The sequence below is a fragment of the Nematostella vectensis genome, chromosome 5, assembly GCF_932526225.1.
Source record: "Nematostella vectensis chromosome 5, jaNemVect1.1, whole genome shotgun sequence".
Taxonomy (NCBI): Eukaryota; Metazoa; Cnidaria; class Anthozoa; order Actiniaria; family Edwardsiidae; genus Nematostella; species Nematostella vectensis.
Genome location: NC_064038.1, coordinates 6308997 through 6334231, shown reverse-complemented (window position 1 = coordinate 6334231; position 25235 = coordinate 6308997). Strand labels below are relative to the sequence as shown.

Here is a 25235-nt window from a genome sequence, read left to right as displayed (position 1 = left end):
TACCTGAGGGCAGGTTGTCCATGAGATACAATCCAAGCTGTACTTGACCTCGTAGCTTCTCACCCAGTTACTTTTTTTCTCGTCCTTGTGTGGCCACGCCATTAATCAGGTGTGCTTGAATCAGATCAATTTGTAGATATTGCCCGACCTTCGAAACAAACGGACAGGCTTTCGTTGATATAGACGAGATTTATAAGCTAAATTCACTATTTTGTAATAGTTGTAAACCTATTTCTGCACATTTTCTCTATTCAAACATTTCAGAAAAACCTTATTTTTTTAGCCATTCAATCGGTGCTGCTTATCGCAGGGATTTTATGACAACAAAGGGAAGTCTGGGGACGAGGATAGTCATTATAATCATCATCGTCATCATCAAAATCATCCGCATCGAGACCATCATCAACATAAACAGCAGCGTTATGATGATGATGATGATGTTTATTGGTACCATATAACTTTACATAACGTTACATAGGTTGTTTCAACCAATAAATTTCTATACTTCCTTTCCTTATTATATTTCCTTTTCTCAAATACACAGAAAAATGTGCTTCGCAACAGCCTTTTGCACCTTTTTTGGCGGGTCTAAGAGTAGATGAAAAAGCTGTTCCTTGTTGTGGAATGTAATTTTGTCTTTTTCCAGAACATCAAGCATTTCTCTCCTAAGGTCATCATAGATGGGACACCTCAGCAGGAAGTGCCACTCATCTTCTGTTTCGTTGAGGTCGCATTGCCGGCAGAGTCTCTCCTCCGGGCTGCGGTATGGTCTGGAGTACCGTCCAGCCTCTATTTCTAACTTATTACAACTTATTCTTAGGCGTGTCAACTCTTCTCTATGCTTGATGTTTTGAACATTAACTAGGTACGTTTCCTTGTCATATTTTGTCTTAAACTTACGGTAGGTTCTAAGTTTGTTCTTTTGTCCGGGCTTTTTTGAATCATTAAAAATCTCAGCTTCCAAATTTTGGAATTCAATGTCTTGAAGCCTTTGCTTAAACAAATATTGCTGCGCTTTTTTCTCAATTACTTAAAAGTTTCCCCAGAGATAACCTAGTCCCATCGAAGACACCATGGCTTTGTCTTTAACATACCAGTTGGAAGTGTAGTTTCCGGGGGTGCAGTCCAAATATGCATCATGTGATAAGAGATTGCTGTGGGCTGCGGATCGTTTGTTATGAAAACTCAATACCCTTAATTTCGCATCTATGGACAGAGGATATCTTCCTAGTTCTGCCCGACAGGTATATTTGGAGCATACTTGCCGACACCGAGGATAAACTTACAAAATTTGGCGTGCACCAGCTCTATTGGGTCACGTTCGTTTTTTATTTCATCGACGCCCCAGATTTCGCTGCCATATAGAAGGATTGGCTTAATGAGGCAGTCAAAAAGGCGGTTGGTCATCAGGACATTTGTTCTGAAGTTGTTGCCCATTTCTCTTTTGAGTTTGAAAAGTGCTTTTTCTACAGTTGTTTATTATAAATGATTTTCATCATAATCATCAACATCACAATCATAGAATCAGCATAATCATAATAATAAAAATCATCAAAATCATAGTCATCATCACCAGCTTCATTGGAATCATCTTCATCATAATCAGCATCAGAGTAATCATCATCATTAGCTTTATCGTAATCATCATCAGCTTCATCGTAATTGTCAACATCATAATCTTCAACATCATCGTAATCATTAAGCCATCATCAGCATCAGCACATACCCTTGCAGGAACCTGGCTATTAGCAATATACACGAAGCCGGGCATCTCAACCATATCCTCTGGGTAATCATTCTTGTTACCGCTGTTCAGTTCGCATATGTCACGCTCAATGTGCAGGTTGACGCTCCTGCTGCCCTGTGTTCGTAAGCAGGTCCAAATACATCCTTCGGCCCCAGTCCCCTGCAGTGACGCATCACGTGGTTCCTCAAGTATCTTGGTTTGCTGTTTGTTGGAGGCTGGCAATGATTTGCGCATGCGCCAAAGAGTTGGACGGATAAGAGAAACCAACATTTCAACCAGCTGCTGAAACATAAGATAAGTAGCTTAGTGTAGTGGTGCGATATTTCTGTTGTATGGGCTTCGTGTAAAAAACCTGGCCGGTGTAAAAACATATTGTGCTGTCTTCTCAGATAAGAACGTTGAGCTGTAGTCGTCGGTTTCTCACCGCTCATCATAGCATTTTCTATGAAGTAACACACAATCATAATTGTAAACTGCGCAGAGCAGTTCGTCTCGATACCTGTACACTGACGATTAAAGTCAGTCACATGTAAGGAACAGTTGATTATGTCTCGCGATGATAATATCTGCTGTACAAACATCAAAAACATATTCCCACATTTTGTTTGAACCCAACGAATCAGATACTGATATTTTCTGGTATCTTGTGATGTTAGCTTAGTCAAAAAATGGAAAAGGTGGTAAGATTTAGCGGGGAATTTTGTATTTAAAGAAAAGCAAGCTTTTTGTTGTTTGCCATACCTTGTATACCGCCGTTCGGAAGTATCCATTATTTCGGTCTGTGATCTGAGAATAAAGGAGTAAAAATTAAATTTAAAGCATTCAATATTATTGCCTTCATCTCGCGACATCATTCATTTTGTTTTGAAAGGGTTCATTAGGTTCAAAAGAGGATAATTAACGGTATAATGCAATGTATTTCTAACGAAGTAATCCTTTAATTTTAGAATAAAATTTAGTATTCCACGTATTTTTCAGTGAATGACTGGGAAAAGATAGTGCTTTATTTTAAATAATAATTGTTGGAACTTAGATTCTCAACCCACTTATTTCGCTCCTTGAAATGGGTATTTCACACTGAGAAGTGGAAATGTCATAGACTCTTAGTCCTGAACTTAGAACTTAGAACTATTTACTCCCTAATAGGTTTCACTAATTTCTGATGCGTTCTAAAATCCAGAATCAAATTATGCTCATAGTAACAACCTTATTATTGCTATTGGTCATTAGTGTAATTCTCTTCCTAATAATTCATTGGGTATTATATTCTTATAAACACAAAAACATAAGAACATCGTTAGGACACCTAGACTCGTGCTACCACAGGAACCCCGAGTGGTAGCCCGAGTAAAAAGTTACAAACAAACACAAACGCACGACATATTGCGAGTCAACCGCATCGACCGACCCTTCAAGCATTAAAAACAAACAACTGAGCCCATTTGTTATAGGTAGATAGGTAGGTAGATAGTTTATTAAATACCATTGCAGCTAGTAAGCTGAATTACGGTAAAATTACAATATAATTATAAATAATATAATAATATAATAATAAACTAATATGAAGTTAATTATACTATATACATGACTATACGATTTAAAAACCTAGGCGGAAACCGATATGTACAAGGATAAAATCCAACACGACGCATTAGGTATTACGAAACTGTTCTTAAGGGTGTACTGACATTAGTGTTGCCCAGCGATGCCGTTGCTACACGCTGGTGGCGTTGAGCGCGCGCGATCACAAATGCCGTTTTGGCGGGAAACAATTTTACTTCCGGTTGTGACGCGCGCGTCTTTGTTTACAAAAAATAAATGTTTGAGACAAATGCTGTAAAATAAAAGGATATAAAATACGAAATCAATAGTGCAGTTTTTTGTTGTTGGGAATGGCTTGACAGTGGTGAAAGTGTGGTTATGTTTAGAAAAAAGCAAGGCTTGCTGCAAAACAACGTTGGAGAAAAACAAACGAAATTTTTTCCGAAAATACGTCTCGGGCTACGTTTACAAAAGATTTCGGCTGTCAAGTAAATATTTGCAGTGCTAGCGCCAGCTTAGAAGGAGAAATTCAAAGACAAAAAACACAGACACAAATTTTGTAACAGTAAAAATACCGGAAGTCGACTCGGGGGAATTTCTCAAAACAACGCCGGTTTCGCCCAATCTTGCCGATCTTTCTGAAAATCGGGTCGATTTAGCTCAAATATTTGAGGACCTTGGTGTGGAGACTAAATTATCCCAAGAGGGAACAGAACAAACCGCGGAGGGGTGCCACGAACGGGTCGATAATATATACGAACAGGCTGCTCATCAAACGAAAAACCTCACCGACAACACTCTAAAAATAACGCCCGAAAATTATGTCCTTACAAATAAACAAACCCTCAACCTGATAGCAAATAATGCATTCTGCGAACATTGTAACGCGCTAATTAACCGTGAGGAAGCTGCAGTGGTAGGGGAAACCAGGGGCAAAGTTTCTATAACATTCAAATGTAAACAATGTGGGGGTCAAACTTGTGTCTCTGATGAAAACACAATTGATGGTACTGCCAGAGAAAGGGCATACTTATGTAATTTCCTCGCAATTGTCTTGGCTGTATGGGTTTATACCATCTCAGTGAGAAGCAATGTTAATTTCATACCCAATTTGTCCCAATATTTGGAATCCGAGCACGTGGATAACCATCAAATACAAAAGTGGTTACTGCGCACGCGCGTGCAATCGCGCGGGCTTTGCTTCACTTCCGGTTCGGCGTTTTCCATAAGAAAGCTTTTATTGTCGCCAAATCATTTCAAAACGCGATATTTTTTCAGTATTCCTTTTTATTAAAATCTTCTCTATAGAGCCAAGCATGCATTTATCGTTATTCTAGCGGAAACTAGAATTATATCAATTATTCTGGATTTCAGGACCTTTGAAAATTTGTAAAAAAATAATTTCTCAACAATTTTTAAAACGAATGCTTGGCTGAATACGCCTATCTCTCAAGATTCTTAAACCGCATTTAAAACATATTTTCGACTATGTTTATTCGAATTATTTGCTTTTTTCTGTATCGATGACGTCACGTGATGACGTCATGGTATGACGTCATCAAAATAATCAGAATACTTTTGGTGGTCAACTTGGCAAACACCAGACCCTTGTTACTTTTTTCAAGGCTTTTATGCTGTATTTAATTTTCCTTAGCAACAGATATCAGTACACCCTTAAAACGGTTGGTCTTGCACTTTGGAGCTTTGGAATGTAAAAAGTGCGCGTGCGCCGAAGGGATCTAGAGCTGGTATTGCGCGCTGGCAACAGGTGGTACAATTTGTGGTTGCGATCTTTGATTATGTCATTAAAAAGTTGATCCACCATTTGCTGCCTTCTGCTATGTAGTGAGAAGGTTCGTTTCGTAGAGAGCGTCAGCATAGTGAAGGTCTGGATAAATTATCCGTAGAGCGCGCTTTTGGATACTTTCAAGTTCTTCTGACAAATATGCTGGTAAACTATCGTGGAAAACTTGCGAGGCGTATTCAGCAACTGGTCTTATACATGTTACATAAAAACATACAAGCTCGGCAGGATCTGCCCTTGTGCGTTTGAACTGCCTTAGTAAAAACAATCTCGAAGCTGCCTTCTTGGTTACATCAGACACATGCTCGTTCATTTTAGGTCATTGGAGATTGTAAGACCAAGCAGTTTTACGTGTTGAACTACCTCTATACATTTATCATTAATCACAATCGGTGGTAACGTGCTATTGCTCGAATTAGCAAAAGTGAGACGTAGTTCTTTACACTTAGCCTCGTTAAGTTGAAAACGATCGACCTTGGTTTCCTGAACTAAAAGATCTGTGACTGCCTGCATATTACTAGCGTCGTTCTTGTTAACTGTCTCAGCAACAGTAATATCATCGACATACTTCCAACAGTCGGCGCCTTCAACGTGGAGCTTATTGATCATGATTACAAACAACCAGGGACCGAGTTTGGTCCCCTGTGGCACACCGTCCGGGACACTCTACCACTCTGAATAACACTCCTGGGATAACCTGACTCTTTGTTCTCTAATCAGTCAGAAAGTCAGAGATCATTTGATAGTCCACACGGGCAGATCGTACTCCTCTATTTTACCAAGAAGTATCCGGTGATCAATGAGATCGAAGGCTTTTTTGAAGTGGAAGAGTACTACGTGTACTGTTGAGCCATTCCCGTCGGTATTCTTGTACCAATTGTGTAGCATAGTAATAAGCGAATGCGTCGTGCAGGAATTTGAGACTGTCCCAAATTGGTTTGGATCTATTTTCTTCAGTACAGCGGGTTTAACATATTTTTCAGCCACCTTTGACAAGATCGGGATCAGCGAGATTGGTCTAAGGTGTTTGTTGACATCCAAAATAGGTGTTTGCTTGGAAAGAGGAGTGATATCGGCTCTTTTACAAGATTTCGGAAGTTGGCACTCCCGAAAGGAGGAGTTAAAAATAGCCGCAACAGGGGCAGCGATCAGGTCGGCATTATCTTTTAAAAGCCACGCGGGTATACTATCTGGACCAGACGCCTTTTTGGCATTTAATGCGGATAACTTAGTGATAAACGAGTGTTCCGTTATGGTGGTAGGCTCGGACTCGGCAAGGTGAGTGTAGGCGTGCGCAGGTGACTCTCGACTCAAGGGCGTAAAAACACTCATTGGTGATAGAAAAGAGTCATTTATAAAATTGGCCAGGAGCTTCGAGTCTTTTGCAACTTCACCCTCAACGCCAGTGAGGTGCTTGAGATCAAATACTGGGTCCACGCGGACTGCCTTAGAGATACCGCTGAGCCTTTTCACTTTCTTCTACCATAGCGCTGGTTTACAGGCTTTAAGATCTTTCACCTTCGCCTCGTAGTATTTTTCCCGACAAGCCTTCCTTTCTCGGTTGACTGTATTTCGTAGCATGCGAGAATCAAGCATGCTACTGCTGGCCAGTGCCTTCTGCAGACGTCGAACAAAATACTTGAGCTGGGTATTCACCCAGGGCGCCTCGTTTGCTACTACTGTTTTCCGTGGTAAAGGAATTATTGTATCCATGCCAAAAGTGATAGCCTCTTCTAAGATCTGCGTCATCTCCTCACAGGACTCCAAAACGTCGATTTTCTCCAAATATAACCTCATTGCGATCTTGTTTGTAAGAGGTGTATCTCTTACAGAAAAGAATAGAATGAAGTGTTTGGCTGTTGGCTGATTGCAGCAAGCCAAGGGCTGGAGCTCGACGGTAGCGTGATCCGAAAGGCCAAATGCAGGGAGCTTGACATGATCGTTAATGTGCTCTTTCATGTTAGTCAATATTGGGTCCAAAGTGCGGTTTCCACGAGTAGACGACCCGACGATTTGTTTCAAGTTGGAATGCGTTCTTAAATCTAGAAGTATCTAGTCTATTAAAATCGCCAGCGATCAAAAAAACACATTTTGGAAACCGAGACTTAATAAACGACATGGATTCGTGAAGATAGTTTAACATCTCCGTAAAATTAAGTTTCTGGTTCACGGGCTATTAATAAAGTTTCTCTATTATAGGTTTTGTTCACGAAATTAAGAAAACATCTCAAATGAGGTTTAGAGCATTTGGCCTTTGAATTGAAAAATGAAACGCTTTGCTAGCAAAATAATATGGTTAATCAGCGTCCAATTTTAAGCGAATAGAAGATTTTTTTTAAAATATTACGCGCATATCGGAGTGGAAGATAAGAACGAAATGACCAAGGTTACTGTTATATTTTGACCACAGACTTGTCAGAGGCTCTCCCTTTTTCTTGCTCTTTTCCTGTGTTCTTAAAGGATGCGTGTAGAGATGCGGGTAAACATGCGGGATGCGTGTAGAGATGCGGGTAAACATGCGGGATGCGTGTAGAGATGCGGGTAAACATGCGGGATGCGTGTAGAGATGCGGGTAAACATGCGGGATGCGTGTAGAGATGCGGGCAAACATGCGGGATGCGTGTAGAAATGTGGGTAAACATGCGGGATGCATGTAGTGATGTGGGTAAACATGCGAGTAAACATGCGGGATGCGTGTAGAGATGCGGGTAAACATGCGGGATGCGGGTAGAGATGCGGGTAAACATGCGGGATGCGGGTTAACATGCGGGATGCGTGTAGAGAAACAACAGTAGCGAATTGAGGAATTTTCTCTCTTTAATTTTGTTTCATTTGTTTTCATTTCCAAATTTGTAGTCACAGCGGCGACCTGCAAGACAAAAATGTGTCTTGTATGAGAAGTATGAGATTACGGTATTGTTTTTCATTCGTCGCATCACATTTTCGACATGATAAAAATAATAATGTTAATAATGATGATGATGATGATGATGATGATGACAATGATGGTGATGATGATAACAATGATGGTTATGACAATGATGATGATGAAAATGATGATGATGATAACAATGATGATGATGACAATGATGGTGATGATGATAAAAAGATGATGATGATGATGATAACCATATCAAACTTTTGGTGTTATTCAAACTCGCTCGGCCGCTTTTTTAGAGACTGAGACTAGGAGCTGTGTAACCTGGCAAATTACAAATGGGTTTTCTCTGAGCTATCCAAGATGGCGGACGAAGAGCGATTATTTTTGGAAAACAGGGCTATTTAACCTGAGATTTCTGCTTATAGAAGCGAAAAATACCTATTTTTCTCATCAAATACCCCTGTAGGGGCTAGATCTTTCTTCTGCCAGCCTAACTTGTGGAAAAAAGCCCTCGTAGGTATTTTAATCGACTACGTCCTTGTGTGATCCTGATGCTGAAGAGTACAGAAACACCCGAAGGACGAGAAGCTAAGTATTCCTTTCTAATATTTCCGTTTTTTGTTTGTATAATTTTGGCGCAATTCTTATCTAGATAATCTTCACGGGTTGTTTTTTGGGGATCATCTTGCAGAATCTCGGTAAACTTAGGCGGGAAGAGGTTCAAAAGTTTAGTCGTCTCGTTTGCTTGTTCATGATAGATATCTACTAAAATGATGGTGCAAGGGTATTTGACTAATTTTACACAAGATCCGCCATTGAAAAAACAAAGATTGGCTTACACACTACCTCAAGTCCGTGAAATCGGGCTGTGTGATTCTCGGGACTCTAGAATCGAAGAGCTCGAGAATCAGCTGTCAGAGCTAAAACATCGACTCGCTGATGTTGTCAAAGAGAGAGATGGCATGAGAAAGGAGCTAGGCAAGGAAAAAAAGCCCTTTCTTCAGCCGAGAAAGCCTTTTTGTGACCTTGAGCCAAAAGCTCAATTTCACAAAAAGTCAGAGATTAAAAAATGGCTTGAGAAGCAATTTGAGAAGCTTCCAACAGATTGGAAAGTTGTTGAGGTTTGTTTAGAATTTTTGTACACATGGAAACAACCTAAATTTACCAATTCTGTTATAATGGCATTTGTTTATCATAAAATGTTTCCTTATCTCTAGGTTCAACTTGAAGTTGGTCAGTTTTGCCCTACATTTCAATGTTTCCTTATCTCTAGGTTCAACTTGAAGTTGGTATGGTCAGTTTTGCCCTACATTTCAATGAGAGGGTTGAGCCTGAGGAGATTGACCATAAAAAGATCCAAAGAGCTCTCAAGGTAGGTATTATAGAAGTACATGTACAGTACTGTAGGTTTCTTATTTTTTCTATATTTAGATTATTTTTATAATCTCAGGCCAAAGATGATGGTGATGTTTCTGACTCAGCATACCATGAGCTAAAGATGGTAGCTGGGTCCAGCTTGCCATCACTGTATGGGATACAGAAAGAGAGAAAAGCTCAAAATGCAATCATTCCTATTACAGAATTTGAAGGGGTTAGTCTGTTGATAGTCTTAATTCTGATTTGCTTTGTGCACAGCACATTTTGCATCCTTTAAAACAAGCAAATACTGTACAAACCCAATAATTCATTAAACAAAGTTTCTCCTTTCAGAATGCAAAAGGATGTTCAAGATCCATCAAGGACATTCTAAGTTATAGTTCAGATGTCATTGGAAATGCAGGGGGCAATGTTATAACCCTTCGGTTTTCTGGTGATGGTAGAAAAACCACCAAAAAACTTGGGAGTGTTATGACAACCTTCTGCTTTCCAGCAGAAAACTCTGTTAAAAGAAGCCCAGAAAGGGAATACTGTATATCTATATATGATGGTGAGTTGGTTGCAGCTAATTTATTGCAGCTGTAAGCGAGAACAAATCTTCCTAATGATATAGTCAACTAAAGCCATATATCTGTGAACACTTTTTATTATAGGCAAGGAGTCATATGACATCCTAAAGGCGACCTTGAGAGGGGTTTTTGATGAGATGAAGGCCCTAGGGAGAACTGGCATTCTTGTTAATGGCCTTGAATACACTATTGATTGGTAGGTTTCATTTTTTTTGCAACCAATAATCTTATGATCTGGCATTAAACAGGACATATGTAACTTTTATCCCTTTTTTTAAGGGTGATGTGTGCTGACTGGAAGTTCATGGCGTGTATTCTCGGAATTAATAGTCCCTGTGCCTTGTACTTCTGCATTTGGTGCGAATGCAGCAAAAGGATGATCAGAGACTTTTCTAGTAAGTTTTTTAATTTTGTTACTTATATAATGAATGTTATGTAATGAATTAAATGATTTTTGTTTTTATGAATTATTCCATTGTCAGCTATATTATAAATAACTAGATAAATTTGATAAAAATTTCAGTCCCACAATGGCCCATAACCAGAACCTTAAACCAGTGCCGTGCACGTGTTGGGTGTCCAAATGCCAAGGGAGTTCAATGTTTACCTCTCGTGGACATTGAATTTACCAAGGTCATACCCGACACCCTGCACCTCAAATTGAGGATCATGGGAAAACTTCTCAACCAGGTAAAATTATGCTTATTTAACAAATTCAAATCTCCATTGAGCCATTTTTTAAAAAAGTTCCTGGTATATATTAAACTTCTAGGTTGCTTGCTGGGCTATAGAGCAGAATGTTAAAAAAGCCATGGAAGAAGCAATAGAAGCTTTGGGTAAATAAAAATTTCATGTATAGGGTAAATGGGTATAGGGGATGTCTTATGGTGATTATCATTTTGTTTTCTTGCCATATTGTATTTGCAGGTGTGAGGTTTTGTTTCTATGATGTCCAGGATGACAGTGGCAAAACCACAACCAAGTGGAGCTCTTTGGATTGTAAGTAAATAACTGACTAATAGAAAAGACTGTTATAATAACTGAAACTAATATGAAATTACTATAAAGTTTCGTTATTTATTTTCTTTGAATCCTCTTTTCCTTATAAAGGTGATGGTTTGGAAACTATCATTAGGGGGCTTGATATCCATGCCTTCCTAGGAGACATGGAGAACAAGTCCATCACCAGCCTTGACTGTCTGACCAAAGCCCAGCTAGTGGAGGAATGTAGGAAGTTCCATCTGAGGTCGACAGGCACCAAGGACTTCCTACGTGCCACACTCAAGGATCATCTTGACCGCAACAACATAGTGTTTGAGGTATGATTTTTATTTTCATTATAAAAAAGACCAGCACACCCAGGATACTACTGTGTATAAAGCTAATTTAACAATTGCTTTGTGTTTTGTAGCCATCGTCCACTCCCACTTGTGAGAAAACAGTTCTTAGCATATCAGAGCTGACACAAGTGTGGAAAAGTTTGATGGTCCTCACTGATGCTCTTGGGGCAAATCCTGGAGATGAAGCATATCTTCGAGCAGATGCTTTTCAAGAAAAGGCCCGCCAATGGGGAACCAAATTTAGAAAGGCCACGTTTGATGAGGTAATTCTACATCCCTGTGGTTAGTTGAACTGGCAGGACACAAGCCTCATTTGATCATATGTCACTGAAAAAATAACAAGTAGATATATTATTTTAATTGTGCTTTCTTTTATCTCTCCACAGGATGTAATTCCATATATACATGGTAAGATTAAAATGAGATTCCTTAATTGACTTGGGATCTCCGAGACCAAGTAATTTTATGCATTTTTTTCTCTACAGTTCTTGTTTATCATGTCCCCCAATTTTTGGAGATTCATGGCACGATCCACCAGTTCAATTGCCAGACAGTGGAAAAGAAAAACCACATGCAGAACAAGACATTCCACAGGGGTAGCCAGAAAGGGGGGAAAAATAGCAACTACACTGTACAGGTAATTCCAAGTGAAAAAAACGTCATGTTATCTAGACTAATCGCTTGCTACAACTGTGTATTTTTATCTCTATAGATCATGGAGAGGGAAAACAGAAAACTGTTCAGTAGGGAAAATAATTTGGAAAGGGTCAAGAGAAAATATCAAAAGCAGTGAAGACAAAGAAAAAAATGTATTTATTTATTTATTATATTTTTGGTGCTATTTATTACTGTTGTAAATATCACTATTTATAACTTGTATAACTATTTGTACCCACATTATTATATAAAGGCATTAAAACCATCAAAACAATCTGTATCATTCCCTGGATCTAAATTCCCCCTCTTTATTTTCGACTGGAAATACAGTGAAATCGGTTGAAACAGATGTCAACAATTAGTTTATATAGAGAGATTTTAACTTACCGAGCCATAGTTGTGAAGCATATTCCGTCTACGCCGTACGAAGCTGATCTCCAAAAAGCTCAGCGGGGGATACTTGCGCTCTAGCGGTCGACACATACTAGGCCTTTCTTCCTCTGACCCATATTCAGAGATGTAAGTACAACGGGGGCACGAACTATGATCATAATTAATCCTTAGCTCGTATCCTCATGATATCCACATCTTCGAAGATGAGTCAACTTCACATATGGTACTCGAATCTGGCAGTTGCCGAGCCATAAACTCCGTACCAATAACGGTGCCAAACTCGACAGCAGTGCACGGGAACCGAATATTACGGGTCCCTGAAAAATCCAGCTTTCGTGAGGTAGCAAAAGAAAATGTCCCTTTACCAAACAAAGCGGAAAAACCCCCCTTTGAAAGTGGGACTTTCACTTGTACTCTCCGAATGAGTCCCGTGTCATTCTCGGGTGTACGAAATTGGAGCTCATCGAACAGTGCATGTCGAATCAGCCACAATTCCTTATCCTCGGAGCAAAGAATGGGAAGCTTTTCTCTTGCTACCTCACTACTGTCGGGGTTCCCAGCATTCACGGCTAAATAGCATGACAACTGCGGATTCAATGAAAGAGAAACCGTAGAATTATATCTATCGCTGTAGCCTTTCCATTTCACAAAGGCATAGTCTCCCTCAACGTTTAAAACTCTCTCTATCTCCCAGACTTTTTCTTCTTCCTCTTTCTCTTCTTTCACGTACGTATCAACTGAGGAATGGTCTAAATATTTGACCAAGCGATCCGGTTTCTTTATAATTCTTCCACTACGAGTCTTTAGGGAATCAGTGTTTGCCGCCATGTTTGTTGGAGAAGCGCGAAAGGGGAAACTCCAGTACTTCTAAATATGGGCATATATGACCATATAAGGCACAGCGAACGAAGGACACTATCCGTGGGGAATATGTTTGATATGATGATGTTGATGGTGATGATGACAACAATGATAATAACAAAGATGATGACAACAATGATAATAACAAAGATGATGATAACAATGATGATGATGATAACAATGATGGTGATGACGATGATAGCATAATTTATTTTTGCATATTTGTCGCAAAAAGAATAAAATATATCGTGACTTTACCTAACAGAGGCCACAGCTCTTCTTGCACTTTCGTCGAACGATGTCCATTTTCTTGCAATCTCCAAGTGGGACGTGGTAGCTACAATACCGACCGGTGTCGCGACAGTCTGGTCATCATAGAAACATATGCGTTACTACTGGGAGGGGACAGTCTGGTCACCATAGAAACTTGGCGTTACTACTGGGGGAAGGTGACAGTCTGGTCACTATAGAAACATGTGCGTTATAACTAGGTCAAGGAAAGGTTTTGTTTGGGAGGGGAGGGGACAGTCTAGTCATAGTAAAGAAACATGCATGTTATCACTCGTCCACAGAGCGTGTTTTTTTAGAGGAAAAGGGAAGATCTAGTCATAGAAACATGTTTATTGCTGGGTCTCAGAGCGATTTTTAGGGGGGGGAGGTATAATTCTGGTCATAGACAAGACACTTGTGTTTTTAATAATGGATCACGGAGAGCGTCATATTTGTGTTTACTTCTCCTATTGAGGAAAAGGCCCGTTAGATCGCACGCTAAAAAAAATGTCACGGATACGTTGGGACGGGGTCTTTGTCTTTCAGCAAGGCTGTCCCGAAAAAGCGACATATAAGACGTTAACAGGGTTATCTGCCAGGTACTTATAGTTTTCAGTCGAAGTTTCAATCATAGTGTCACATACCAGTTGGCGGTGGTGGGGGTGGGGGTGGGGGGTTAGGTCCGCCTCCTCCCCCTCCCCCTCCTCCGCTGCACTTGTACATCAGGTTCATCTGCTGAATGTCTACCTTGCTCAGTTGTCTACGGTTGCCCAAGGTTACCTAGACGAAATAATATATATTTTTAATGAAGGTCGAATTGAAATCACAACTATTCTGCATTAGAAAAATGTTACCCCTCCTTTGTCTAAATGGTGTATGGGAAAGCAGTCCTGAATCTATTTGGTAATAAAAAACGAGTGTTCTCGGGCCTATTCAACAGTCTTGAATGTTCCCTATTACAGCGGCGTAGCAAGGATTGTTAATAGGCGGGGGCCTAAAAGACCCTTTTAAGACATTTTACTCCTGTATTTTAAATAATGTCTCATATTTACTGTACATTTTACTTCTGTATTTTAAATAATGTCTCATATTTACTGTACATTTTACTCCTGTATTTTAAATAATGTCTCGTATTTACTGTATCTTTTCTGCTAGAAGGGGGTACCGGGCCTCCTGTGGGCCACCCCCTGGCTACGCCGCTGACTATATAGGAGACGCTTTTCATTGGCTTACACCTATTTTCAAATGTATGCGGAATCCCGGGTTTCCAATGTTCTGCCATTCGACATAGTCATTCGACAAGGATGTCATAAGCATTCTCATATAAGAGACGATCTCCCAATCGAATTCTTAAAATCTCACTACATGAAGTATGTTGCTAAACTCCTGTCTTGGCATGATCCAGCTGCCCATTCTTTTCATTTTTTTTTCCTCCACTATGGTGAGAGAAAAAACTCAGTAACCCTGTGAAATCGCTGCCGAACGGCTTTAAAACCCGGTCACAACTATTGAGTCATGATGAGTCATTTTTATTCATAAAAACACACATTTGAAGATTTCGAATTTTGATTGTTAAAGCGATATAATGAGCTTGGCCTGCCTGTGCGTAAAACAGCAAAGTCTTTGTACGTGATCTATATTGTAGAATCAGAGAGTATAGAGAGCTGTGAATTGAACTTAAACATGGCCTCACCTCAATCAAATTACTTATCCTTTATTCTGATTGGCTGAATCTTTATTTTGGTTCTATAGAAAGCGTCTCCTATATAGGAAGCATTATTCAGGACTGTTCAAACTTGCAAGAAAGTTATTGAAACGTACTTAAAAATATGGTATGAAACTTCCAAATATGGCAAACACCAGTAAAATAAACCAACGACAACTTTTTTTGTCTTTTATGCAGCGATGCATGAGCTCACCCCGGATTGCTTGGCAGTGATCGTAGCTCTGCCGTTACTGCTAAATGCGTTTCCTTGGTAATGCATAACGCTGCGGTAGTCATAAGGAGTTCCCAGGGAATCGATGGTTGAGCGAGGATACATGTTAAAGTTGAACTTCATATCTACAATCAAAAAGTGTCTTAGGGAAGCTAATGAACAGACCTAGGAATTTTTTTGACAGAAACTACGTCGTAAGATTTTCAAATGCTCGAACAATGAATAAATGGAACGCTTTGTAAACCCAAGGCAGCACTTAGTCATTGAAGCACTCCCTTGGTATTTTACTTGGATGAGAAAACGGTGGCTTATAAAGCTTTTCCGAATCAACCGTATATCTTTTAAATCTAATCCATTTGTTTGTTGATGTCCGTTTGCAGCTCATCCTCAGACATAGCTTTAGGTTGACAGTGAAGTGCACCAACCCCCCCCCCCCCCCCCCCAATCTTTCTTGATGCCCATAATCGTCCCAGTGTAAAATCTGCGCGCCTTATTAAGTTATGTCAGAATTGTTGAATTTAAAGAACTTACTCGGTGAAATGTTATTCCAGTGAATAGTCACGTAATTATCACGGTCGGGGCGTGACTGCTCGTGGTAGAAACCAAGTGCGTGACCTGTAACACAACAAAGTGAGTAATGTCTCGTGTGTCACAGAAAAGAAAAAAAAATATTTTGATATTTCGATACTTCGCGACATATTATTTTCACGATTTTTCTATTACCGTTAACTTATAGCTTACCAATTTCGTGTGCAACAGTTCCTGGGTACCAACATCCTCCAGCCAATGAGATGTCTTGCCTCCGACCCGTGCGACCGACCATAGAAGAGCACCTAAAGATGTTTTAATTATACTCGATTTGTTTTTACAAATAACGAACCGTAGTACCCCGAATAACCCCCCTGTGTCCCTCATGTTCCCCCAGAGGCTATAGAAGCAATAGAGCTTTTCTAACTAACTAGGCTATAGAGCGGGCGCTGCCTCGTTTATAACGACCGCCGCCCGTTGAACTGGGGCACCTGTTCATTGTACAGTGGGCGTATTCATTGGTCCTCCTCATACGGTCATAAAGTGTATATTATATTTATTTTACCATCCAGAAGTGAATATCTTACGTACCCTCTTCCTCTCCAGAATCTCGCATACGCGTATTCATTGGTCCTTTCCTTGAATCTGATACAAGTGTTATCAGTCCACATCTTCATTCCTGCGCGAATGGCATTCATAGCGCGGCTGTTCTGGCCTGCGAACGACGAGGAAAATTTTATTACTTTTGATGCTCAAAGGATAAAATTCTCAAAACGCGCAAAAGATTATTGCTATTAAAATGTGCGAAAATAACAAAGGCTCAATCACTCACAAAGTTTCAATCACTGATGGAACGCAAAGAATCTGTCATTCAAGTCAGAAGTCTCAATTACTCGCGGTGCATAAATCCGACAATTAACATCCCGTGGCAATACTGCAAAAGCATGACATCCTTTTTTTTCGGGGTTGTTCAGATTTGTTATCAGAGAACTACCACCTCTTCCCCCTCGGAAAAAAATAGGTCCACTTCTTTTTCGGATTTCGCACCCCCCCTCCCCCCCAGAAAAAACCTGGGTTCCGGCCAGGCTCTACTACTCACGGTGCGCAAAGGCTCTATTACTCACGGTGCGCAAAGTCTCTATTAGTCACAGTACGCAAAGTCTCTATTACTCGCAGTGCGCAAAGGCTCTATTACTCGCAGTGCGCAAAGGCTCTATTACTCACGGTGCGCAAAGTCTCTATTACTCACAGTGCGCAAAGTCTCTATTACTCACGGTGCGCAAAGTCTCTATTACTCACAGTGCGCAAAGGCTCTATTACTCACGGTGCGCAAAGTCTCTATTACTCACAGTGCGCAAAGTCTCTATTACTCGCGGTGCACAAAGGCTTTATTACTCACGGTGCGCAAAGGCTCTACTACTCACGGTTCGCAAAGTCTCTATTACTCGCGGTGCGCATAGACTCTATTACTCGCGGTGCGCAAAGGCTCTATTACTCACGGTGCGCAAAGGCTCTACTACTCGCGGTGCACAAAGGCTCTATTACTCACTATGCACAAAGATTTTTATTCTCACAATACTCAAAGCCTCAATTACTCATAGCCCCCCGTTACTTACTGAGACTTCTATCAATAGTGTACGCCATCACTCCTTCTGGCCAGCGGCCGGTCTTGATGCCGCCACGCGCAGACGGGCTGTCGATATCTTGACCCATCTGGGCCGCAAGTCTCTGGGCGTCTGTCAGCCTCATGTCCCCCTCAAATAGGTCAGGGTCCTCTACTCCAACGTTCTCTATAAACCGAACAGCATTGCATTAGTTAAGACTATCTAAAGGCCTGGATAAACTAGGCGACATGTCTCCTAAATGTTTCCAAGTTTAGCCATCACCAAAAACATGTAGCGCGCGACACATTTTTGTAGGGCGCGACACAAAAATCTTTCTCAACTATCCGAGAAACATTTCTTTGTCGCTGCTACAAAATTCTTCGTGCGCTGCAATGTCTCTCTGGATGGATAAACTAGGAGACATTCAGGCGACATGTCGCACGTTAATGTCGCACTCGACATGTTGCCTAATTTAGCCAGGCGTTAAGAGATCCGTAAAGTCATCCTATCAAAGGACTTAGTGACTGACATAATTTGTCTTCAAATACTTGTGTGTCTGACACGAGCACTTAAATGTGTGAATAATGGCGAAAGATTTGAAAAACACCTGGATTTCCTTTTAAAATAGATCTTGAATGAGATCCTACATAAGTGAACGTGGCCCAATCTTTTGCGTTAAAAAAAAGGAAAACCTTGTTTACAATATCTAAAATTCTAGAAATATAATCAATAACGCTGTCGCCTAGCGTTTGCTTTTGTCTTTTCCGCCCTTTGACGCCCTTTGATGCACAAGAGGCACGTTCAACTTCGTTTTTTTTTTACTTATGTAAGATTTATTTTCTAAAGAAAGCCAGGTGCTTTTCGAGTCGTTCCACTCGCATTAAAGAGTTCTCGTCAGCCACAACTTCATTGTTTACGAAATCTCGAGTTCTGGGAATATAATTAAAATCGCTCACCAAGGCATATTGTCAATTCCAGGTCATTTATTTAGACTCAAGAGCGGATTAACAGAAATTATGTTTTAAAATAAATTAAGAACTGGGCTAAGCACGTTCTCGAGTCATATACTGATATGGCCTTTTAAGATTGAATAAGATATCTAGGGTGTTTTCAGCAGGACTTAATTGGTTTCCCTGATAACAGAGGGCGGTTGGCAGAATGCAATTTTAAACAAAAAAAGCCCTGATTAAAATGTCCTCAGGTACGCAGGTGCGGATTTTGCATTCTTTTTGCAAAAAGTTCTTGAGAAATACACTTAGAAAGTTCAATTAAATAGGTCATATTCTTCCCTGTGGTTTCACTAAAAGCATAATGCCTCCTTTGAATCGTAAACGGTGAATAATGCCTAGTCCATCAATTTATTTGTATACAAAATCTCAAGAAGACGATAATTCCTCCCACTGATTTTAGAGAACAATTTGTTAATCCACAATGCCGGAAGGAAAATAAACTCCCACAAAGTTGCATTCATTATTTTTTGCTAGACTCACCTTCAGGGCTAGCAAAAGCGCCCGCCACGAAAACCAACAGTATTAAGAAGAACTTCATCTTGAATCCGTGAAGACTCTCACAGAAGGTGTTCTTTTGAATGGGCTCGACACATTTATACAGGTACACACCAAAGCTGGTTGGTCTTGTGTTTGTTAGTTGCATACAAAGCTGAGATAGTCTTTGCCCGTTAACAAACAAAACTTTGCGCCTTGTAAACGTCCAAAGTTTGTTCAGTAAAATGTTAGTTTATTACGTGTGAATAGCTGTTAAATTCTGACACGATATTTACTCGCTAAACAAACACTCTCAGTTTAGTAAATAAATCTGGTATCTCTTATAATTCGCATCCATGATCAAATAATGTCATTTTAAAATACAGGCCCTTACCCATGGGGGGGGGGGGGAGGGGGTACGTGCAGGGGGTACGAGCACACCCCCACAACGGCCGAAGGTCCACCCTTAGTTCTCAATAGTCGTGCTATTTGTAGACAAAACTAGAAAGCATAAGCTAGATCACTCTGGTATGTAGTTAAAACCCGACAATAAACGTCCCGTGGAGATACTGCAAAGGCATAAAAAAATCTTTTGTTTCTTTTTTCGCGGGTGGTCAGATTTTTATCAGAGAACTCCCTTCACCCCTCCACCCCTTCACCCTTCCCCCCCCCCCCCCCCCTCCCCAGAGAAATATCATGGATACGGTGATTGAGTTACAGGTGTTTCCAACCGAAAAGAGAAATTGGAACGAGTTATCGGGAGCTCGAGTTTTCGGGTCTGTTTGGAAATTTTCGCACGAGAGAAATAATATAAATAAGTATTATCGATTACAGTTTACTAGAACCATTATAAACTTATAAATCAATGTTGTCAAAACAAGTTGTTAACGTGAGAGCAACGACTGTTGAAAAATAGGTCTTTTAGATCGAAATACTCAGGGTAACGCTATATAACAGAAAAACACTTAAAGGGAAACCGAAATAATAGATAATCTAATATTGAAGGGAAAAAATAAATTAAAAAAGCTAAAATGTAAAAGCACTACTATACCAAAGTTCTTCTCCGAAAACTAGCGCATATTCTTGAAAAAATGAAATGATTTAAGATAAAGTCTAGTTAATATTAAAGAACGAATTCTTTCCGAGGCAAAACAAATACAACGTTTATCACCTTTTATCGAAACAAAATGATGTACTCCAAACGGATTAACTTATTTAGAATAGATTTGAAATAGTGTCTGAAAAATTCAGCGAAAAGGTAATGTAACGACGATCCCACAGAGCACATATTGACGATTTCTTAGCATCAGAAGTCATATTTAGTGTTTATTGGTTTGTATAAATGGCCGAGGGGCGATTGTTGCTTGACAATTCCGTTTTAATAAAGAAAGCAATTCCATCGGCAAATTCAAGAGAGTAAGTCGGTCACACAAGTATCTATTTCCATCAACTAATTCAAGCAAGAAACTGAGACAGGAATATTCTATTTCCATTGGTTAAGTTTTCATCCCAGACCTAACAGTTTTTCAAGCAGCTTTTTTTAACTCAATGCTCTTAAAAAGCAGTTATTATTTATCGGCCGGAGGGCTGCTAAGAATTTTTCCTTTTGGAATATTTCAATCCCACCCCCTCAATCTAAAGCACAGAAAATGGTGGCCCCAAAGACCACCAAAAATTTAAACCATTCCCCATTCACTCGGCACTCTCTTCTAGGAGTGTGAACAATTCATAGATCCGACGCGCAATAAGAAAACTTGGAAACGATAAAATTAAGCGGTGCTCTCTTCGGTAGGCACTATGTGTTAATGTGCTTTCAAAGCTATTTATATCAACTTGCAGTGTTTTAAGTGCGGGGAAAAGTAGAAGAGAATGCCGTATTCGCTGTTTACGCCTGACTTTTAACTACAAGTTTTATCGGCAAACGTCAAGATTTACAGCAATAAAAAAACGACAGTCTCATTCTTATATGTAATTGAAGTTAACTAGGATAATATCAAACACAAGTTTAATGGTAGGACTTACACTTTTCTTGTACTTATTTGGTTTGCTTGCGTTTTGATTTTCGTTTCTTCTCAGAAATTTTACGTCTTTTTCTGCAATTTGATCCCAACTCTACACTAAAAGTGGCCGGTCAAAAAAAAAACAGGACTAGCACTTTCTACGCTGGCCGAAAAATGCTTATTTGCTTGTCCAGATTCGCAAAAAATATATCAAACCAATCTTTTTTGCCGACGATTGCCGACTTTTTGTGGGACATTTGTGGGACCACATGGCTGTTATTGCATCATCTCTTTCCTGATTGGCTATGCGTGCGCGCGTGATTGACATGTCGAATCTTTGAATAGGAGAGATCACGTGACTGTTTGGGTGGCAAACTAGCGCGCGCTAAGCCTTTTAGCGGCAAAATAACAGCAAAAAAAAAAAGCAACAAACAAAGCGCTTACAAAAAAACCCAGAATTCTTTTTTTAGAAAGGGTTTAGTTATATTAAAAGATTTTATTTCTTTGTCGTTCTCAGGTGTGACGGACGCAGTCATTTCGGATTTTTTTGTTTGATCAAGGTCACGTGATCTCGTACGTAGAGTAATATTGAATATCATGTATACACCTATTTCAATAAAGGTTGTCAGTGCAAATGGCAAATGGCGATTTGGAAATAGCAGTTCTACGACCGAAAGTAACCATGCGTCTCGAAGAATATGGATAAATCAAAACAATTATCTATTAAAGGTTACCAATGCTTGACTATGACATTGCTGGACTATATTTAACACCTTTAATTTTACGAATAATAAGTACCCATAAGCCATTTACCATTTGCCATTCGCACTGACAACCTTTTGTGAAATAGGTGTATTTACAACTTTGCTAGATTATTCTATGCTGAGGCCAGGCGGCAATGCACCCTTCTATAGACGCCAAAAAAGGGGACTGGGCAATTTGTAAAGAGACGAATATAATAGGGGTACTATATATGTATATATATATATATATATATATATATATATATATATATATATATATATATATATATATATATATATATATGTTAACCGGAATAAAAGCCGTATGTTAACCGGAATAAAGGCCGTATATCGCTGTTTACTTTCTTAAACCAGTACAGTTGTGGTTCATTTTGGCCACTAACTTGCTTTGACTTGTGTTCTTGCTTCAAATTTCAACATGTTCAAATTTTAAGTGCAAGTTTGCAAGTTTATAACTTTCTTTGCAGGGTCAGAGAGAACTTCTAATATGGCGAACTTATCAGACATTGACCAATCACAGCTATGCTACTTGGCTGAGTTTTCTGAGCAGGCGCAGTACAAATACTACAAGGTAACGAGCATCGCTACAGTAACGCTGAACGCGCTAAGTGCATTGTGGATCCTCTCTGGTAATGCAAGTATCATCTTCGCCGTCTTGAAGATTCCACAGCTTCAGCAACCTCCGACACTACTACTTCTGAGTCTAATAGTCAACGATTTCCTTATGGGATGCGTGCTTCAACCCTTATCAATAACACGCTCGCTAAAATGGCTCCTTGCGGATAATTTCTGTCTTAAGCTAACTTTGGATAAGGCGCGTCAATTCTTTATCTACCTTTGCCGTTGCAATTCGCTTCTGAGTCTTCTGTGCTTGAGCGTGGATCGCCTCATCGCGGTCTCAGTGCCTAATAGATACCGCCTGATTGTTAGCAAGGCGCGCGCGGTCATGATTATTGGTGTGGTGTGGAGTGTGAGTTTGATTCTGACAGCTATCGTCCAGTTTGCGCTCGACAAGCAAGGACAAGATACGATGAAATCAGTACCGTTTGGCATGATGGGGATAGCAATTGTTGCATTCCAGGTAATGGTTATCGTCACTCTTCACAGAAAACGCCAGATTAAACCAACCGAGCTGACTGAAGAGGAAATAAGCCAATCACGAAGCCGCGTCAAGTACGAGCGAAAAGCCGCCATTACGCTTATCTGGATCTTGCTCGCTTTCCTCGTCAGTTACCTGCCAGTCATTGTCATATTCATCATCAGGGCGTGGAATGGGCGGGACTATCTTAGGCTGACGACGCAGTGGTTGGAATTTGTTCTTTACATGAATTGCGCAGTTAACCCCGTGATCTACTTCCACAGGCATACCAACATTAGACAGGAGGTCTATGCACTTTTGCGCTCCCCGCGCCTACAAAATAACCCTGAAGAATCTGCATAAGCAAGCGGACACCAGGCGCGTACCCAGGGTTGGCTGAGGGGGGTGTGCAGTCAGAGATATCATATAGAAAAAGGATAGTATTTGATCCTTCAATAAGGGGGAACGTTGGGGGGGGGGGGGGGGTCTAATTACCGCAATACCGCACACAATTTTCGAAAATACCGCAATACAGCACAAAAATACCGGAAATATCGCATACCGCACAGAAGGGCGAGGTTTTGAAGAGCATGCACGACACCCCGGTATTCCCCAGGTTTCCCGCTAGATCATCCCGTACTACGGGTAAACCGCGCACCGCAACATTTCAATTTTTACCACAATACCGCCGTTTAAATATGAAAATTCCGCACCACCGCATGTTTTTTTTTGCTCTTTCCCCTCATCGTACAAAAAAGGCCAATACCACAATAAAAAAAAAAAAAAGATATGACCCACTTATGAAGGCCAAGGGGGCTAGAGGGTTGGGAGGAGGAGGATTTGTACGCACCTTTATTCGCATCCTTTGCATTATTCGCATCCTTCGCATCCTTTGCACGCAAGGGAAAAGAAAGAGGGAAAGTGATGCGGAGTGCACTCGGGGAGACTGAGACGAGGTGAGCGCGACGCGAGGGTGCGCACAAGGTCTATAACTAGGCAATTTGAGTAACTACGACTGCGACGGCTGGGAAAAAGTGTTCGAAGAAAAATCTTTTATGCCAAACAATTATAAACTAGATTCGATCAAAATGACTCGCTTGTATCGTCCAAAAAAAGCATAGACAAGCCTAGAACCTTATCTCTACCTTAGCGAACAAGGATAAGTCTGGTTTTCAGCACACACGTTCCCGTCCTCGCTAAACGACTGAAATGTATCAGACAGAACCATTTCAGAGTGCATTTCACGATTGGCTCTTTTGAATTTTCCATTGTCTTCTGCCGTCGCAACGACGACGGTGACGGCAGGGAGAACGTGACCAAAAATGCTTTTATGCTTCGCACTATTGGGGAATCAACGCGTAAAGACGACGGCAGAAAAAAAAACATCGGGTCAGACATGAAATATACCTGAAATGGACTATGCTTGATAAATCTCAGCCGTTGTCCTCCAAGCATTGACATGTAAACTCAAGTTCAACTTCAAGTATAAAAACGAGTTAATTATATTAAAACTAGTTGAATTGAGTACTAAGTACTGAAAGTATCAATTTTTTTTGTCTCTTTATCCTTCCTGTTGCCGTCGTCGTTTGCGTTAGGCGCCATTGCCTATTCTCTCTCCAGGCACGCACGGTCAGATATTTCTTTTCCCAGCCCTTTGCACTTATTACGCAGAAATGTCACCATTTCTACTGCTTGTATGGTTGTGGTTGAGGCTGTTGTTGTTGTTATCATGGTGGTCATTGTTGTTGTTGTTGTTGTTGTTATCATGGTGGTCATTGTTGTTGTTGTTGTTATCATGGTGGTCATTGTTGTTGTTGTTGTTCTCCCTTGAGTACCGCCTAACCGTTTTATCATCCTCTCCTGCTTTACCATCATGACAACAATCACTTCCTTGCTCTTTTAAATCCACAATCGAATCAAACTGAGTTATGTAATAGATTCAAGTCTTTCTTGCTGAAATGAGTTCAGTCTTTGGAAAATCTACCTTGTTCTCACAAGTGGGATTTCTGGGCTTTTACACAGGATCACATCACTCAGTGGGGTCATTGTTCTTGTGTAGGTAACGCTTTCACATCTGTTCATTAATAAATTGTTATCAACTTCAGCGCTAAGCTCATGCCTTTCAGTATCTCTTCTACAATCCCGGCAGAACTCAGAACCAAGAACTTCACAAAAATCCTCGCCCGGATATATAATTCGGGTTCATACCACCGAGCCATTTCACCAAATGTCACATTTTTACGGATGTTTTTTTACAAGTTTAAGTACACCATCTGTTACAAAAAAAAAAACCGTAGATGCGCCTTTATGAGTACACTTATCTGGATTGGATTTCGCTGAAAAAGGTGGTTTCTTGTTAAAAGAGACCTTTATCCCTTGAAATGACTGCACTCTTGGTT

The 25235-nt window shown here is 40.3% G+C and overlaps 4 protein-coding genes and 1 long non-coding RNA gene across 7 annotated transcripts; 2 read left to right on the top strand and 3 right to left on the bottom strand.

The window, feature by feature from the left end:
* Positions 1-427: 427 nt before the first annotated feature.
* Positions 428-4436, bottom strand: LOC125563004. Its single transcript, XR_007308048.1, has 3 exons — positions 4320-4436; positions 2489-2533; positions 428-2026 (listed from the first exon to the last, which is right to left on the bottom strand). It is a non-coding gene; the product is annotated as an uncharacterized LOC125563004 (long non-coding RNA).
* Positions 4437-5828: 1392 nt separating this feature from the next.
* Positions 5829-7052, bottom strand: LOC5513178. The gene is made up of 2 exons (XM_032382683.1): positions 6612-7052; positions 5829-6569 (listed from the first exon to the last, which is right to left on the bottom strand). The coding sequence occupies exons 1-2, from the start codon at positions 7050-7052 to the stop codon at positions 5829-5831; spliced, it is 1182 nt and encodes a 393-aa protein (XP_032238574.1).
* Positions 7053-7892: 840 nt separating this feature from the next.
* LOC5513179 (zinc metalloproteinase nas-15) lies at positions 7893-19133 on the bottom strand. Its single transcript, XM_048727523.1, has 9 exons — positions 19001-19133; positions 17523-17696; positions 16498-16621; positions 16120-16211; positions 15910-15993; positions 15361-15503; positions 14086-14221; positions 13430-13536; positions 7893-7962 (listed from the first exon to the last, which is right to left on the bottom strand). The coding sequence occupies exons 1-8, from the start codon at positions 19056-19058 to the stop codon at positions 13430-13432; spliced, it is 918 nt and encodes a 305-aa protein (XP_048583480.1). The 5' UTR covers positions 19059-19133; the 3' UTR covers positions 7893-7962.
* On the top strand, positions 8226-13079 carry LOC125563000. 3 transcript variants are annotated; one of them, XM_048727512.1, is made up of 13 exons: positions 8229-9346; positions 9425-9565; positions 9685-9901; positions 10005-10116; positions 10200-10315; positions 10444-10610; positions 10693-10756; positions 10848-10919; positions 11031-11239; positions 11332-11523; positions 11647-11668; positions 11746-11897; positions 12737-12929. In XM_048727512.1, exons 1-13 carry the CDS (start codon positions 9266-9268, stop codon positions 12881-12883), a joined length of 1692 nt encoding a protein of 563 aa, XP_048583469.1. In that variant the 5' UTR covers positions 8229-9265; the 3' UTR covers positions 12884-12929. The 3 variants fall into 3 exon arrangements, with proteins under 3 accessions (XP_048583471.1, XP_048583469.1, XP_048583470.1); XM_048727513.1 differs by lacking the exon at positions 12737-12929 and adding an exon at positions 11973-12191 and having other exon boundaries at positions 8233-9346; XM_048727514.1 differs by lacking the exon at positions 9425-9565 and having other exon boundaries at positions 8226-9346; positions 12737-13079.
* Positions 19022-24790, top strand: LOC116618673 (trace amine-associated receptor 6-like). Its single transcript, XM_048727524.1, has 2 exons — positions 19022-19121; positions 22226-24790. The coding sequence occupies exon 2, from the start codon at positions 22246-22248 to the stop codon at positions 23197-23199; it is 954 nt and encodes a 317-aa protein (XP_048583481.1). The 5' UTR covers positions 19022-19121; positions 22226-22245; the 3' UTR covers positions 23200-24790.
* The last annotated feature ends 445 nt before the right edge of the window (positions 24791-25235 follow it).

Bases quoted from the DNA above. Each gene is read 5' to 3' on its own strand.
- LOC5513178 (XM_032382683.1), bottom strand. From the start codon at position 7,052: ATGAAAGAGCACATTAACGATCATGTCAAGCTCCCTGCATTTGGCCTT. The intron at 6,570-6,611 runs GTGAAAGATCTT...CTATGGTAGAAG, and splicing joins AAAAATACTACGAGGCGAAG to AAAGTGAAAAGGCTCAGCGG.
- LOC125563000 (XM_048727512.1), top strand. From the start codon at position 9,266: ATGGTCAGTTTTGCCCTACATTTCAATGAGAGGGTTGAGCCTGAGGAG. The intron at 9,566-9,684 runs GTTAGTCTGTTG...TTCTCCTTTCAG, and splicing joins CTATTACAGAATTTGAAGGG to AATGCAAAAGGATGTTCAAG. The intron at 10,757-10,847 runs GTAAATAAAAAT...TTGTATTTGCAG, and splicing joins AGAAGCAATAGAAGCTTTGG to GTGTGAGGTTTTGTTTCTAT.
- LOC5513179 (XM_048727523.1), bottom strand. From the start codon at position 19,058: ATGAAGTTCTTCTTAATACTGTTGGTTTTCGTGGCGGGCGCTTTTGCT. The intron at 17,697-19,000 runs GTGAGTCTAGCA...TTCGGTTTATAG, and splicing joins CGCTTTTGCTAGCCCTGAAG to AGAACGTTGGAGTAGAGGAC. The intron at 16,622-17,522 runs GTAAGTAACGGG...CGTCGTTCGCAG, and splicing joins CACTATTGATAGAAGTCTCA to GCCAGAACAGCCGCGCTATG.
- LOC116618673 (XM_048727524.1), top strand. From the start codon at position 22,246: ATGGCGAACTTATCAGACATTGACCAATCACAGCTATGCTACTTGGCT.